At 31.7% G+C, this 15,668-nt stretch overlaps 4 protein-coding genes across 5 annotated transcripts; 2 read left to right on the forward strand and 2 right to left on the reverse strand.

Annotated features, from left to right (window-relative positions):
- Positions 1 to 694: 694 nt before the first annotated feature.
- LOC111420518 (uncharacterized) lies at positions 695 to 1,444 on the reverse strand. Its single transcript, XM_023053533.2, has 3 exons — positions 1,338 to 1,444; positions 1,077 to 1,274; positions 695 to 1,019 (listed from the first exon to the last, which is right to left on the reverse strand). The coding sequence occupies exons 1-3, from the start codon at positions 1,393 to 1,395 to the stop codon at positions 865 to 867; spliced, it is 411 nt and encodes a 136-aa protein (XP_022909301.2). The 5' UTR covers positions 1,396 to 1,444; the 3' UTR covers positions 695 to 864.
- A 542-nt stretch (positions 1,445 to 1,986) lies between these two features.
- Positions 1,987 to 2,753, forward strand: LOC111420476 (uncharacterized). The gene is made up of 3 exons (XM_023053478.2): positions 1,987 to 2,114; positions 2,204 to 2,380; positions 2,443 to 2,753. The coding sequence occupies exons 1-3, from the start codon at positions 2,066 to 2,068 to the stop codon at positions 2,586 to 2,588; spliced, it is 372 nt and encodes a 123-aa protein (XP_022909246.2). The 5' UTR covers positions 1,987 to 2,065; the 3' UTR covers positions 2,589 to 2,753.
- Positions 2,754 to 4,948: 2,195 nt separating this feature from the next.
- LOC111420548 (uncharacterized) lies at positions 4,949 to 5,848 on the forward strand. Of its 2 annotated transcripts, none has more exons than XM_071195304.1 (3): positions 4,949 to 5,054; positions 5,393 to 5,596; positions 5,655 to 5,848. In XM_071195304.1, the coding sequence occupies exons 1-3, from the start codon at positions 5,003 to 5,005 to the stop codon at positions 5,828 to 5,830; spliced, it is 432 nt and encodes a 143-aa protein (XP_071051405.1). In that variant the 5' UTR covers positions 4,949 to 5,002; the 3' UTR covers positions 5,831 to 5,848. The 2 variants fall into 2 exon arrangements, 1 of the variants encoding a protein (XP_071051405.1); XR_011640095.1 differs by lacking the exon at positions 4,949 to 5,054 and adding an exon at positions 5,092 to 5,339.
- Positions 5,849 to 8,762: 2,914 nt separating this feature from the next.
- Positions 8,763 to 12,012, reverse strand: LOC139430005 (beta-galactosidase-1-like protein 3). Its single transcript, XM_071196566.1, has 2 exons — positions 10,062 to 12,012; positions 8,763 to 8,821 (listed from the first exon to the last, which is right to left on the reverse strand). The coding sequence occupies exons 1-2, from the start codon at positions 12,010 to 12,012 to the stop codon at positions 8,763 to 8,765; spliced, it is 2,010 nt and encodes a 669-aa protein (XP_071052667.1).
- Positions 12,013 to 15,668: the final 3,656 nt, after the last annotated feature.

The following is a 15,668-nucleotide window of genomic DNA, read 5'->3' on the forward strand; positions in this document are numbered from 1 at the left end:
GATAGTGTCTCCTTATCTCTATGGTGATCTGGTTCCGACCACAATTTTACTATTTTTGAAACCACAATTTTCGGCAGTCTATTATTTAGCATTCTACGGACGTGATTAAAAGCAAAGAAAACTTTTGATACGATGTCTGTTCTAATTAAATTGATTAAAGGCGAATTAAATTGATATGACATAAAAGAAAATAACATTTCGTCCAAGAAAGTGGGGCTTGTTCGGAATAAAATTCAACCTGTATAAACGCTAGACACACCAGAGCTAAGGTGTAGAAAGATTTAACCATTGTCTCCGCCAAGGCTAGCCCCAGTGTAAAGTTTATCCACAACTCTAATCATTGGTGTGCATCTGGTAAATCGACCTCATTTGCCATAAGTCCAAGATGGCAGTCTGACTTATGATTTGCTTTTCCTCCTCTACAATGGACTCGTTTCGGTTAAGGCAATTTGTAATTTTTCTAATCGAAAAATCTTTTCTACGAAATACCCTGTCGTTGCAGAAAATTTGAAAGAGGGTTTGCATAAAATCTTCGGAAATAACGAACTACCTTCAAATTTTAATGTTGACTGCTTTAAATCCGGTTCGACGTCATCTTTTGTTTTGTAACTAATATTCAGATACAAATAACTGCGACTACAACGACTACAATCAATTGTCCCGAATCAGGTACTATATTTAATGAGAAATTAGCTGAGACTATAAAGATTCTATTTTTATTAAACAATAATAATTGTATTTTTGGATTGTTCTAGACAAAAATTAAAAAACAATCTCTTATGTGTATATAGTTCAATTTTACAGCAATAACGCAAAATAGAAAAGAAATAAAGTGCATAGAAAGAAAACAACATATTGTTGTAATCAAAACTCATCTTCCAGTAACGACTTCTTATTGCAATAATCACTTTGGCATTCGGTGCAATTTTTAACACGAACAAACTTTTCTACGAATTTGCAAACTTTCCATTTCTGCGGTACAAAAGCGCAACCTCTTTGGTAAGCTGTTAAATTAGTTTCTGTAAATTTTGGAAATTAATTTTCAAAATATTAGAATAAATTTGATTAAAATTTACTTCGATCAGTAGCAATTAATTGAACACAAGAAGCTTTAACTGGTATATCAATTTCATTTCCCATAGCCACATGTCTTAAGTCGGGAAGATTTGATAAATGTCCTCCATTACATTTTTGTTTAACTAAATCTTTTAGATTTCCGTTAGCACATCCACCATTTGCTGGACCAATACACAAATAACAACTCAAAGAATATGCTAGAATACAAAAAAAATATTTAAAAATATTTTTAATAATACACAGAAATTGAATTTTATTACCAGCATGAATAGTTGCTAGAAGAAGAACAACACAGAATAAATTCTTAATATAGTACATCTTTCTTGTTTGGTAAGTTGAACTACACTGTGTTGTGTATGTGATGTTTGTAACAGCAAAATGATATAAAATTGTTTATTTAACCTTGGATGGGGTCAAAAAACAGCCTCGCTTATGTTTTTAAAATTTATTTAGGTTATATAACGAAGAAAAGAATAAAGTTCTTTTTAAACATGATTTTAATATAAATTCTGAAGCATTTTGTGATCATGCGTAAACAAAATATAATTATTAGACTACAATAAATTTTTATTGAACGTAGATGTACTAAAATTAGAAAGGAATGTTGGTATCTAATTAAATAAATGATTCACATATTGTGATTTATAACAATATTTATTAATAACCCCCAGATTAATCACAATTACAATTCTATTTTTCATTATTACAAAAAGAATAATTGAAAATATAACATTTCGATATTAGACTCCTTATTCGCAGGAGGAAATTTTTCCACCTCAAAAATTTAATTTTTATTTTATAAAAAAAAACTATAAACAATAAGAATATTTTAAAAAAATATTAATAGAATATCAATCGATATCGATCAAATTAATGCAAAATATAGATAAGATAAATCTCAAGGTATTTAAAGTAAAACGATTTCCATCAAACAACAATTGTTTCACAAGATTCGTTTTACTTCACAACAAAATATTAATCAACAAAAATGAAACTTGTTTTATTAAGTTGTTTATTGATGATCACCATCACAACAGGTAAAAAAATCATTGTTCAATTAACATATTAAAATTTAAATCAAAAAATTAAATTCTATCTTTTTAATAATACAATAACATTTTTTCAGGTAGTGCATTAAAATGTTGGTTGTGTATGGGATCTATGGAAAGTGATTGTTTCCGCGGTGAACAAGTTTCAATGACAATTCAAGATTGTGATTTGAACGGCGCCAAAATCGTACCTTTACCAGAAAAAGATGCCCGGGTCGCTACAGTTCAAAAATGCGTCGATTTTGTCAGCATAAGTAATAATCTCTATAAAAATTCGATTATAACAGTAGTGATTGATGTGATTTATTATTTACAGTTTCTGGAACTGAAGTATTAACCAGAGGATGTGGATGGATCTACGAAAACGTTGATATTTGCGAATATATGGATCCCCTTACAAGCTTGGTAAATTGCAAATCTTGCGATGAAGACTTATGTAATGCATATCCGTTAATTAATTAATTATTAGTATTTACTTGGTTTAATAACTTGAAATCGATTTTATTACAATAATATACACAAGATGTTATATAATTGTTACTATTTACTTGGTTTAATAACTTGAAATTGATTTCTTTATATACTCTCACAAGATGTTATATAAATAAAAGTAAACGCCAAGAATAATATTTTATTTCCTTCTTATCATTTATCATAAAAATTGATGTCTATGTTTTGCGATACTTTTTGTCATGTTGTTATAGTACAAATCAATCGCTTTAACAGTTTTTTGAGATATTAAATTTTTAGTAATCGTCAATTTGGTAGGGTTTCGCGATTCCCGGAAATTCAAGTTTCATAACAATACATAAAATATTACAATTATGACAAACAGGAATTTTGGCGTACATTCTAATTATGTGGATTGATGAATTAATTTTAACATTGCGCCCTATATCAAATTCCCAACTGTGCTAGTATCGATTTCAGAATGAATATTTACCCCTTTTTGCCCCAGCGGCCTGAAAACAAGTTCGCATGTTTATAGGGTTAACATCAGCGTTCTTTTTATTTTATTTTTGATGAGGTGTGATCAAATAATAACTCATTTGTGAATCATTTTACTAAGTTACTTTCAAAAGACTGTAGCAGTGTCGGCTAAACTATTTATTTTCCTCTGCATTTAAGAAAATGTTTAATTAAATATACGATTTTTGTATCTATTTCTTCGTTATCTGTCTCTAGAACGTTGTGTCTGTTGTTTCTGATAAGGTCTGCCTCTGTAATATATTTAAGAAGTTGACTGCCTGCTGTCTCTTCATCCCTTTGGTGGTTCAACAGACGTGGTTGTGCCAAAATATGTTGCTCTGTCTTCCCCATATCACAATGTTGTGAACCCTGCATTGATCTCTAATGTCGAACTTCTTAACTCTGTCCCATCCGGTGTTTGCCCTAAGAGTAATCATTTTCACTCCTATTAATATTCTCTTAGTTTTGTTTGTATCTTCACGTATTTCAATGACATAAATCATTATTGGACTACTTATTACGCAAGTAGTGTACATCCGCACTTTACTGAGCAGGTTGAAATTGCGGACCCTTTGTTGATTTAACTGCACAAGTCCTTTGCGAAATCCTGAGTGCTTGAAATGTGTACACCCAAGTATAAAAATTTCATAACTTCTTCGGTGAGGATATTCTTGACTATTAACTTACATCTTGTGAAGCCATGTTCAAGACTTCACTTGCATGATAGAACCTGTGTAGTTGTTATTGCAGATCATCCTTTGAGTTAGCAATTTTTCCAGCGTCGTCAACATAACATATTATGCAGCTTTTCCTATGGCCCATTTTATATCCTAGGTTTGATATCATAAAATTTAGTCAACATTTTCCAGGTGAAAATAAAACAAATTGTGAAAATAACAGAAAGGGCACTTAAAATTGAATTACTTCCACAAGCGAATGACTAAATCAACCTATCCTATGCAGAATGGAGCTATTTATGGAGGGAATGGGATGCGAAAATCTGGATTTAGCGCCCTATCATTGTCAGCATAACCCTATCCAATTGGTACGGGCTATAATTTAAAGAACATTTTATTTTCCAGATATTAACAAACTTTTGAACGAAGACTTACCAAAATAGCACCGATAACTGAGGAGACAGTGTGGACCACATCTTAAAAGTGAAGAAGATATAAATAGGATTGATGAAATAGCAGAAAACTTAGAACTCGAGTTTACAGTAAATATGGGTAATCTATTGACTTCTACTATAATTTGGAATCTCTAACATAGTCTAACCTAGTCTCACACAGTCTGACGCATCTATAAAATCATTTTTGAACAACCTATTAGTTGAAAGGACGATTTTTTATGTAATATCTTTCGCTCATCCTCGTTTATCATTATAAAAATGGTGAGTTATCAAGAATTATACTTCAGAATGAATTTGTTCAAGTTCAATATTGGTTTACATTTGTAAATCATTCTGTATCGTAAATATTATTTTATATAAAAAAAAGCTAAATGTTAAAGATCATTCACTTATTTATTAATGTTGATAACAGAAAGCAAAATAAATATTTACAGTTACTTAATCGATTGAGATATTCCGAATTTCAAAATGTTTATAAACATTTTCGCAGTTAAACTATATTTAGACTGAATTTATTTTCAAAAATAATACGTTTTATATATTTTACATTCCATGGATTGTAAAAGATTTACAATGATGTTGAAATTCCCTATGTTAGGATTTTTATTCTATATTAGTTGGATTACCCATTGGTAGGCCTAACATGAACAAAAAAATTTAAAAAAACTGATAAGATAAGTGTAGAACAAGTTCAAATTTTATCTCGAATACATGCCTTATTGAAATTTCAATTGCTTATCTTATAATAAAACACAAGGTAAACGAAGTTATTAAAATGAAAATCGTTCTTTCTGTGTTCTCTCTCATTTTGTTTTCTTTAAACTTCGGTAAGTTTCGTTACGTTGAACTTTTTAATTTAAAAATTAAAAGTATTATTAATAAACTTAGATAAAACTTAAATTAAATCATGGTGTTCGCTCAATATTGATAAGTTTTAAGTTTTGACATAACAAACAAAATCTATTATTTATCAAGACCAAAGTAAGTTATTAATCTCGATTTAATAAGTTAAAACTTAGATAAAACTTAAATTAAATCATGGTGTTCGCTCAATATTGATAAGTTTTAAGTTTTGACATGACAAACAAAATCTATTATTTATCAAGACCAAAGTAAGTTATTAATCTCGTATTAATAAGTTAAAATTTTAATTAAAAATCTTTAGGTTTTGCCTTAAAATGTTGGTTGTGCGTGGGATCTTTGGAGAGTGATTGTCTATTGGGGAAAGAACGTGCTATGGTCGTTCAAGAATGCGGAGCTGCTTTAAGAAATGTTACAACGGCTAAAAGCCCTTTAAACATAAAACGAGATTCTGATGATGATGATTCGGAGATAATTGTAACTTCATGTGTAAGCTTTATTATAGAACGTAAGTAATTTAATTATTAAACTAAAAAATACATACAAATTTTTTATGGTTTTTGTAGAATATGGTTCGAAAATGATTGAAAGAAGTTGCTCGTTTTCTTATGAAGGAGTCGATGTTTGCGATTATATCTCCGAAATTGAAAATGTTTTAATGTGTGATTCTTGTAATGAAGATAAATGTAATTTAAGAACAAATATACAAACTGTAAATGTGAAAATAATCTCAGATGAGTAAAGGTTAAAAAACGTGCAATGTGTTTTCATATGTGATTTCAAAAATAGTCGTAACGGTTTGTTACTTGATGGAAACGGTGAGAACTTCGTTTGCGTTTATTGAGAAATATCGCCAATAGAGTGCCATAAAAAAGGAATTATGGTAACCTGTATTGATAAATGGCCGTTGCGAACGATATATCTTTAGATTTTGTGGTTATTTACAAATTTTCAAATACACATGAATCTTTCGTTGTATCAGCACGTTGTAATTAAATCAAGAATTTTTTTTATTATTAAAATGCTTTTTAAATTAAGAAGTCTTGGTGTAATATCGTCACTGGATCGTAGTTTATTGGTCTCTTGTAACAAAGTAAGACAGGGAAGGGCACAGAGGACAAACTTGGCTTTGCTATGGTAATCGCTTCAAGTCGCGTCTTTTGTCCGTGCTTTAAGTGGAGCCCAGAATGAACAAACAGCTCATCACAAAGTTTAATGCGCGTGCAGCATGAACTCATTACCATTACTTTGATGTGAAAAAATCTCGTCTGCCACAAACTTTAATCTTATACCTAAAACTTACGCCTTATGTTGACAGTTTCTAACAAATATTAAAACGTTTAATTTAAGAACGAAAAATAATTAAAAATTTAATAAATTGGAAATTTATTTCTTATAAAAATTCTACGATTTATTTTTATACACACTAAATCCACTCGCAACCAAGTTTAGATCGATCATTTCTCTAGGGAAATTTGCATCCTATCTAAAAGTTCTCGAGTCTATTGGCCTTCAACGATAGACACTACACCAATAATAATTTTAGAATAGCATCGTTCTAGAATTTTTCCTCATTTATAAATGCATCACGTCTTTTATTTACCCAGAAATTTTAGTGAAATTCATTCAAGAAATATATTTTTTAATTTTTAACAAAGTAACCACACCTACCTAGATATGTATTCCATTCCATACACACATCAAGAAGCACAAATTTAATAACGTCACCAAAGAACCGGTGTAAAAGGAAAGAATTCTAAGCATTTCGTTCCTCGGATGCAAATGCTGACTTCACACATACCTGACTTTAGCTTACGAGAACTGAAGCTTTCCGGTTCGCGTACTCGAGGTCATAGTACCTTTGCATATCCCAGAAATCCCGCCATCGTAATTAAATTTATTCAACCTTCAAATATTTGGAGGGTTGTTATATGAGGGAGTAAAATGAGGAGTAATTTGCAGTTTGCAAAAGGATTTAAGGTAATTTCAGTTTATTCAACAGATCAGATCAATTTAAACTTTAAAATTATTTAATTAACATTTTGGAAAAAAAATAGGGGTTCAATTTGTATAGAAGTTGGTGTGAGTAAAAAGTTTAAAAATACTAGTTAGAAAAGTTTGTGGTAACGTTAAAACTTCTAAGTTAACGTAATTATTAATTCAGACAAGAAAGAAACGGTCGGAGTTTTAAGAGGTTAAGGACTTCAATTGAAATATTTATAAAGGTTTAAGTTCTGAAACAATAAACTTTTTATTTTATAAATAAAGGTAAATATAAACAGAAAGTATTATTGAAGACGTTCGAAAATATATTTCAGAAGAAATGTATAGCAACAATTTTTTTGACTTGGATCACTAAGTTTTTGCATTCTATCTGTAATAAAGTACAATGACAGTTTAATCTCAAATTTAAGTTTAGGGTCATTCCGCGCGATGCGGCACATTACATTTTTTAGGAAGTCGACCCCAACGCATTACCATAACACACGTAGCAGATATTAGGACTTACCTACCAGTAGTTATAAAAATGTAATACCCATATTTGAATGAAGCATAGAAGTTCAAAACGGAACAAAACCTCAGATGTAGTTGATGGGGTTCCCTCATGTCCATTACCGCAAGTAGGCTTCAGAACGAAAGATTAGGCTTACAAAGAAGCCAACAAGAACAACAACGAGATGAACATGTTGAACTGTATATCCCAGGGCCTAGTCCAGCGATGAAACCATCTGGAAAAAGATATCAACATATTTATCATACACATCTATCTTCTTATCACAAAAATGGAAACTGTTACAAAACAATACGCACAACAACTATTCCCAGAATTAGTGTTCAAACTCCGAGCATGCTAGACTTTTGAAGTGTACGGATGGTAAAAATACAAAGCCAGATACTTATTTAGGAATAGAAGTGAAGGTCAGACATTTAATCCAGAAAGGAAATGAGCATTACAACGATCAAAAATCCTGTTTTATTAACACTAAATTTGGGTGGTTTACATCTTCATCAATATTCTCCTCCCCCGCGAGTTTGTCTACTTCCAGAGGAACATCAATACTATCTAAATATACCTATTTATTTTTCACAGGGCCCTCCATACTGATATTACAAAATGTATGGTAAACTGTCCAAATCTCTGTACGTGACCTAAAGCTGACCTCTACCAACTAATTCAATAGAAACAAGACCGACCGAAACAGTTAGTAAAAGCCGGCTTTAGGTCGCAGGCCGAGATTCGGAAAGTTTACGCTAATGGGTAAATCATAGAAAAATCATTATCGTTTCCTAACACATTCATAGAGTCTTCTAGAGTGAGATACTGTATCAAATTTCAACAATACAAAGCAGAAACTAAATGCGCTAACGTACCACTGACAGTAAATGATTTAACACGATCAAATAATGTGGGAGGAAATTAAATGTGGTGGAGTAATTGGGGTTGATAAAATTGTATATGTAATTTCAAGACAGATATGTTACAAATTAATTTAAAACACAAGCGTTTCATCTAACATTAATAACTTATTTAAAATGTTTTTGGATATCAGTATTTTTTTAAATTAACTTCAACTTGCTAATAAAGCAAGGTGAATTTATGCGAAGCAGTGTCACATCCCCCGTTATACCTTATTTTCAAGATTGGATCAGCGTATTCGAGATACTGGTCAATTCTAAGAGAGTTCCAAAGATTCGGGAGGCAATGGTAAATGTTGACTATGATGACCAAGTTCTGCAACAATTTGAAAATAACTCAAAAACATTTACTCGTGCCAAGATGCACGATGTAACGTGCAAATGTTAAATCCAGCTGATTATCCCAACAGAGTTCAATTTTCCGAATAGTACTTGAATAAAATTAATGATGAACCAAAAGTTCCTAGGGGTGTATTATAGGCAAATGAGGCATATTTGTTCTACTTGGACAAATATGGACATCATCAATGGAAGTTTTCTGTTAATATTTGGCCTGTGATTGTTGACAATTATGTAGTGGGGCCATATTTATAGCCTGCACAGTTAGATAGTCATGTGTATAGCATTTTTCTGGAACATACTCCAGAATAACATGAAAATATCTCATCACTTAATATTCGAAAAAGTATTGTTTCCCAACATGATGGTGCTCCAGCACACTTTGGATTACATTGTCGAAACGATCTAAATGCAAAATTTCCAGACAGATGGATCGGAAGAGAAGAATCGATTTCTTGGCTTGTTACGTTAACCAGATATGACTTCAGTTGATATTTGCATACCTTGCTTACCCTTTACGATGTAATTGAATACGATTTTTTTATTAACCGTTATTTTTTATGGACGTATATTTTTAAGATTTTAAAAGATAGTTTACCTCGAGAATCGCATTATTATTTCGCCCATAGTAAATAGATATGCAAGTTATTATAAATTAGTTATTTTTTTACTTGCTTCAGTGTATGTATCACATATGTATCATAAATTACCCACATAATATTTTAGATTATTTCTATCTTACGATACAACCCTACAACAATATAATTTTCTATGATAGCATATTTGCTATCATATATATGATATAGTGTACACACAATTCCTAGCAGCACTCCAAATAATGGATTGTAATGAGCAATATACGATCACTTACCCCAAGCACCATCAGCAACGATTGTTATTAATGAAATTTCGTCTACCCCTGTAGTTATTGCTAATGTAAATCATATTGTTCATTGCCAGCTTCCTTCATTGACCTACACATTCCGACCTTAACTTTATCTCTTATAGTACTATTAAAAAGCTTTTATAAACATACTCAAAGTACCTAAAAATGTTTTAAAATATAAGTTATCAATTCCATTACAATATTTTTAGTTATAAACTTATTAAAAATTTAAACTTTTAATGAATTAACACTATTATTCCAACAGATTTTAATTACTTTATAATATTAAACAAAAACAATATGTAAAAGTAAAAAATTATTTTGTTACAACCTCTAATGAAATTTGAATTATTTTCTACAAAAACTGGAACATCTAAAGGTTCTTGTCGTTTCTTCTTTTTCCCTCCCAAAAAGCAAACGTATTTATACGGAGTGAAATGTTCAAAAATAATAATTTCATTATCACCTCGTCGTAAAAAAGATCCAGGTAAATACATAGTTTGTGATGATCCCAATCTTAAATAGCGTGATAAAACAAATCCATTAACAATTACAATTCCCATATGCCAACTAGACATATCTACAAAAGTATCGAAAGGTTCCTTTAAATTTAATGTAGCTTTATACAACGTAGGTCCTTTTAAAAACTTTGGTTTCGTCCAATTTGATAAATTATTAACCCACTGTTTTTTAAATTCAAGTGAAATAATTTCCCAGTTTTTTAAAGGGATGTCGTTTAAAGTTATTGAATTTTCTTTTAAGCCTTTATTTTGATTTTTAAAAGTTTTAAAGTTTCCATAATTTGCTCTTCCTAAATTCACGGCGATTATATCTAAGATTGCATTTGAATATGATTTTTGAATATTTAAATGTGAATTAATCGCTTCGGAAAATCCAAAAGAATAAATATCCACTTTTGATATTAACGTTTTTGTAATTAATTCTCCGTTAATTAAAATCATTGCAAAATCTTTAACAGCACCCTTTATCCTTAAAACAGAATTCTCTGGAATGGATAGGTTAGTTTTTCTGTATACAATATAACCGTAAAGTTGTCCAGAATTATTATTAATTGGTAAATACTCCATCTGTATTAAATTCTCGTAATGGAAGCGATCTTGAGTTGATAACAAATCAAGAAATTTTAATTCAAATTGAATAGGGATTGCTTTAAAAGCAAACGTTGGCTTCAAATTTGGAGATAAAGGCTTTCTAAATTGGTTACTAAAAAATTTGTCTGTAATATATTTTATAAGAAAATATTTCCATGTGTAGTCACCACCTTCACTTATAGGTGCATCAAAATCGTAACTATTCCCTGATGGTAACAATTCATCCCCATCCTCATTAATTCCAGTTCCCCCATTCAAAAAACCATACGTAGTTCCACCAACAAACATATAAAAATTAATAGAACACCTTGATTTCAAAATTAATTCTATATCATTTTCGAATTGTTTTGAACTATTCACTTTCCGCTTATTTCTCAACCAAACATCATACCAACCTGTCCAAAATTCCATTAAAAAGCATGGTCTTCCATTTAAATAAATTTTTAATAAATTCAAATTAAATTTAATATTTTCACCAAAATTACCGACATTTAAAACTTTAGAATGGATATGATTTATGTTACCCGATATAGGAAAATCGGCTAAAAATATGATTTCTTTTACACCAAATCCTAGAAGATAATCCACCAATGATTTAATGTAATTATAATCTATATCAGAAAATTGTAAATATTCGTTTTCAACTTGAAACCCAATTATTGAACCACCGTTACTAAATTGTAAGATTGTTAATATAGACATTAACGCATTAAAATATCTTTTAACGTAATACAAAAATGTTTTATCGTAAGTTCTAATGTTAACGCTTGAATGTCTTAATAACCAACTAGGCATGCCGCCAAAATCAACTTCAGCACAAATATAAGGACCAATACGTGCGATCGCAAACAAATCTTCTTCTTGAGCAAGTTTAAAAAATTTATCTATATCCAAAAACATACTCATATCACTGTGTCCGTTACCAAAATCATAAATTCCTTCATAGGGTTCGTGTAAATTCCACGGAATGTACGTTTCAACGGTATTTAATCCTGCAGAACGCATTTTTCTTAATCGATCCCGCCAGTATTCAGTTGGAACTCTAAAGTAGTGCATTGATCCGCTTACTATTGTTAAAGACTTATTGTTCAGGGTGAAAGAATCCAGATTTTCCGATAAACCTGAATTAATACCCCCAGACGTGTAGAATTCGTATAGCGAGGGAAGCATTTTTTATAGAATGTCAAATTGTCTGTCAAAAGTTATTGAAAAATTCATAACACCTAACATCTAAATTCTGTAAAGTATTATATTCTAAACTAAATCTGCTTTAAAATTGTTTGGCGTTTTATAGCCATGTAACAAATAATTCGTACAAAAAAGTAGACTTAGAATTAGTAATATTAATCTTCCAGTACATGTGTTTATGATTGAAACGAACGTCGAGTTTAGCCCTCTTAAGAAACGCACGGCTAAGCCCGAATGATTCTATCATATTCTGCCATCTTCCAGGTTCGTTATAGCCGTTAAGGTTAGGATTAGGTTCGGCATCCGTCTTATGATCTTAGTCAGACGTAGACTGCCAGTAAGTAGTTGAGATAGCCTTTTCACAGGCTCACCCTTTGTGTTGCGCTTGTATCACCCAAGCTCATCAGGGCCGAAACGTTATAGCTGGACTTCGCTGATACAACGCTGTCATAACCGCCAAAACGTCAGAGCAAGTGTTAATATGCTATCTAACAGCCAATTACGCAAATCAACATTATATACTTCTTTCTAAAATAAATACGGAAGAAAACAATAAAGAAACACGAAAGTTAATACAAGAACAATACAATAAAATTGTTAAGAAAAACTGTTCGTTAAGAAAATGTTCAGAGAAACACCTTAGAAACATTCGCAATAATCTGTAGTTGTATATAGTATGTACACAAAAGCTATTTCTTTACAATATCCACCAAACACCACTCGTCGAAATAGACGCAACAAGGTTTAATTACAAGAAGCATTTAGATCACCGCTTTCGTATGTGAAGGTAGGTGATAAACTACCGTCTTATTCCGTTAATAACTCTCCATCAAAAAGACAATACATGCCTAATAATATCAAAATTCCTCATGACAATCTAATTTTACGAAGAAGAAAATCAATACGTTGAAAACAGTGTTCCGGATTTTTCAGAGTACAATCTTCACCATCTGCTACCGTAACGATATCTAACAAAGTTTAATGACAAGGTCCATTACTTCCTTATGTGAAATTTAACGTATTAGAATTTTTAATAGATACTGGTGCAAAATGTGGTAATTAATAGTAAATTCAAAATTGTTCAATGGTGCAGAATTGTTTTCATATTTGTAACAGTTGCGAATTTATAATAAGACACATACATGGAATAGACAAAACATCTATTACAGTATTAAATTTTATTAGATTTTGCGAAAATCACAAAGCCATCCAGAGTGTGTTTGGAGAAGAATGCAAAATGTGTCTGCATTTAAAAATTTTCAGAACTAGTTACCAACGAATTGATGCTACCAGTTATACACATATTCTCAAGGTGAAATTGGAGGATATAAACCAATCAACAACGTAGAAGGAACATTTGGCTATTACGCCCTTAAACTATTTAGACCATATGTTAATGGAAAAAAGGTTAACATTTTTACAGACCATTAGTGGAGTATTTCAGGTTTTGTTTTTTAGAAGTACCAAACTTTAAACTAATACGATAGAAGATAAAATTAATACATTCGCACTCAGCACTTAGGCATTAGCGTTCTGCTAGTGCAACCTTCCAATATGTCATTATCATCGACATGACTACTCTTTGTGAGTCTTAGTCTGTTCCAAGATCCTCTTCCATTCCGACCTATTACGGATTCTATTACGATAGTTAGTTATGTCCAGATATCTCAGCCTGAGCCGTCATTTGGGTTGGGTTGGGTTGAATCAACCAGAAAAAGTTCTGTTTGATGTTTGTTTTAATATCTTTTTTGGGGTCTCTTCATCCTTCATTCTTACGCCGTGTCCTAAGAAACGTAGGCGTTTTATTTTTATGAAAGTTATGATGTTGGGGTCCTTGTAGACAAGGTACAGTTCGAAATTATAGCGACTCCGCCATAGGTAGTTTTCTAATATTCCTCCTAAATATGTGCCTCAAAATTAGTGCTCTTTCATCGGTCTTGATCAGTGTCCACATTTCTGATCCGTAATGTCAGTACTGGTCGTATTAATGTTTTGTGAATGTGGCATTTTGATTTTCTTGTTAAGTATTTAGATCTTAAGTGTCTGATTAGACCGTAGTTGGCTTTGTTTGCTAAGAGGTTCCATCTTTTTACTTCATGGGAGATGTTGTCTGCATTAACCGGTGAACCCAGATCTACAAACCGTTTCACACCCTCGATGTTATAGTCTCCGATTAATAGGTTTTGCGATTGTCTTGGGCTATTGGTGTGCATGCATTTTGTCTTTGTTGAATTTATTCTTAAACAACTCAGTTGTGCCGATCTTTCTATAAGGTTGAATGTTTCGATTATATCCCTTTTTGATCTTGCGATTATATCCCCGTCGTCTGCAAAAGCCAATATTTGTACACTCTTGCTCATGATTGCTTTTTTTACAACCTTCACAAGGGTGATGTTGAAAAGTATTCATGGCAGTACATCTCCCACTCGTAGACCTCTTCCTACTTTAAAATGTTGTGTTGTCTTATTCTGAATTCTCACTGTGCTTTCCACCCACAGTGTAAGGGAGACATTAATGTGATAAGGTGCGTAGGTACGTTAAGGTTTTTCATGGCCTGGATTAGATATTCTCTAGATATGCTATCGTAGGCGATCTCATAGTCGATGAAGAGGTGGTGGGTTTTCGATGTCCCACTCCTATTATATCGAAATGCAGAATACAGCACAAAGAGGTGTCACTACCATGTTCCGTGCCCACCCATTTTTCTTCGAAGGCTCAATATAAAGTTTTGTAGAGTGGGACAGGTACACAGGATGTGTTTGATCGTCTCGTCGTCTTGTTTGCCTTTCAGTGAAATAAATCCTGTGATGTCGCGTAGGGTACTAACAATTTCTATCAATCTCTCCCACCAATTTTAAAACTGTATGTTTGTTAGTTTTATAATAATCCCAATATCAGATATTAAAGACGGGACAATTATTAACTCAGATCAACAAGGCTTTCTTGTAGCAGTTGTAACAGTACCAGTTATACTTGTACACATTGTAAACACGTTAAATAAAAGTACTGTAACGAGTTACACGTAAAGATTCACGAAAATTGTTGAGCATATCTCTTATAGAGCTTTCTCCTAAAACATTTACGATAAATATCTGCGAATGGGCCCGATTAAACAAACAAAATGTTTGGCAATGAAGAGATATACGTTTAAAGGACCTGCAATTCCAATCAAAGCTGGCTTTAAGATAAAAATGTTATAAATACGCCTAATTAATAAAACGAGAACAGTTCAGTTTCGTAATCAAACACGGTAATCCGATACGGTTATCCGTGGCTCTATCGAACCTGACTCGAATCGTCGAACCCGATAGTAAGCATTAGTTTTAAGTTTCAATTCATGTTAAATTGTGTTTAATTAAAGTTAATTGAAAAGACTTTTTCTTGACTTTAAATTAAAGTAGTTAAATCAGCGTTCTCGCCACTTTGTACTTTACCATGGCTTCTCACCATTATATTTTCTAATAACTTAGTTTCACTAGCACTGTATGCAAACACAAACACAAATTACACCAGCTTGAGAGATGGTATCATCTTGAGTCTTCTGATCTGGTTTGTATTATTGAGGATGGCTTCGATATTAACATGATGAAGAAATAATACAAAAATAATTTGTAGTCCCTCATGCCACATTCTAACAA

Source organism: Onthophagus taurus, chromosome 1, assembly GCF_036711975.1.
Source record: "Onthophagus taurus isolate NC chromosome 1, IU_Otau_3.0, whole genome shotgun sequence".
Taxonomy (NCBI): domain Eukaryota; kingdom Metazoa; phylum Arthropoda; class Insecta; order Coleoptera; family Scarabaeidae; genus Onthophagus; species Onthophagus taurus.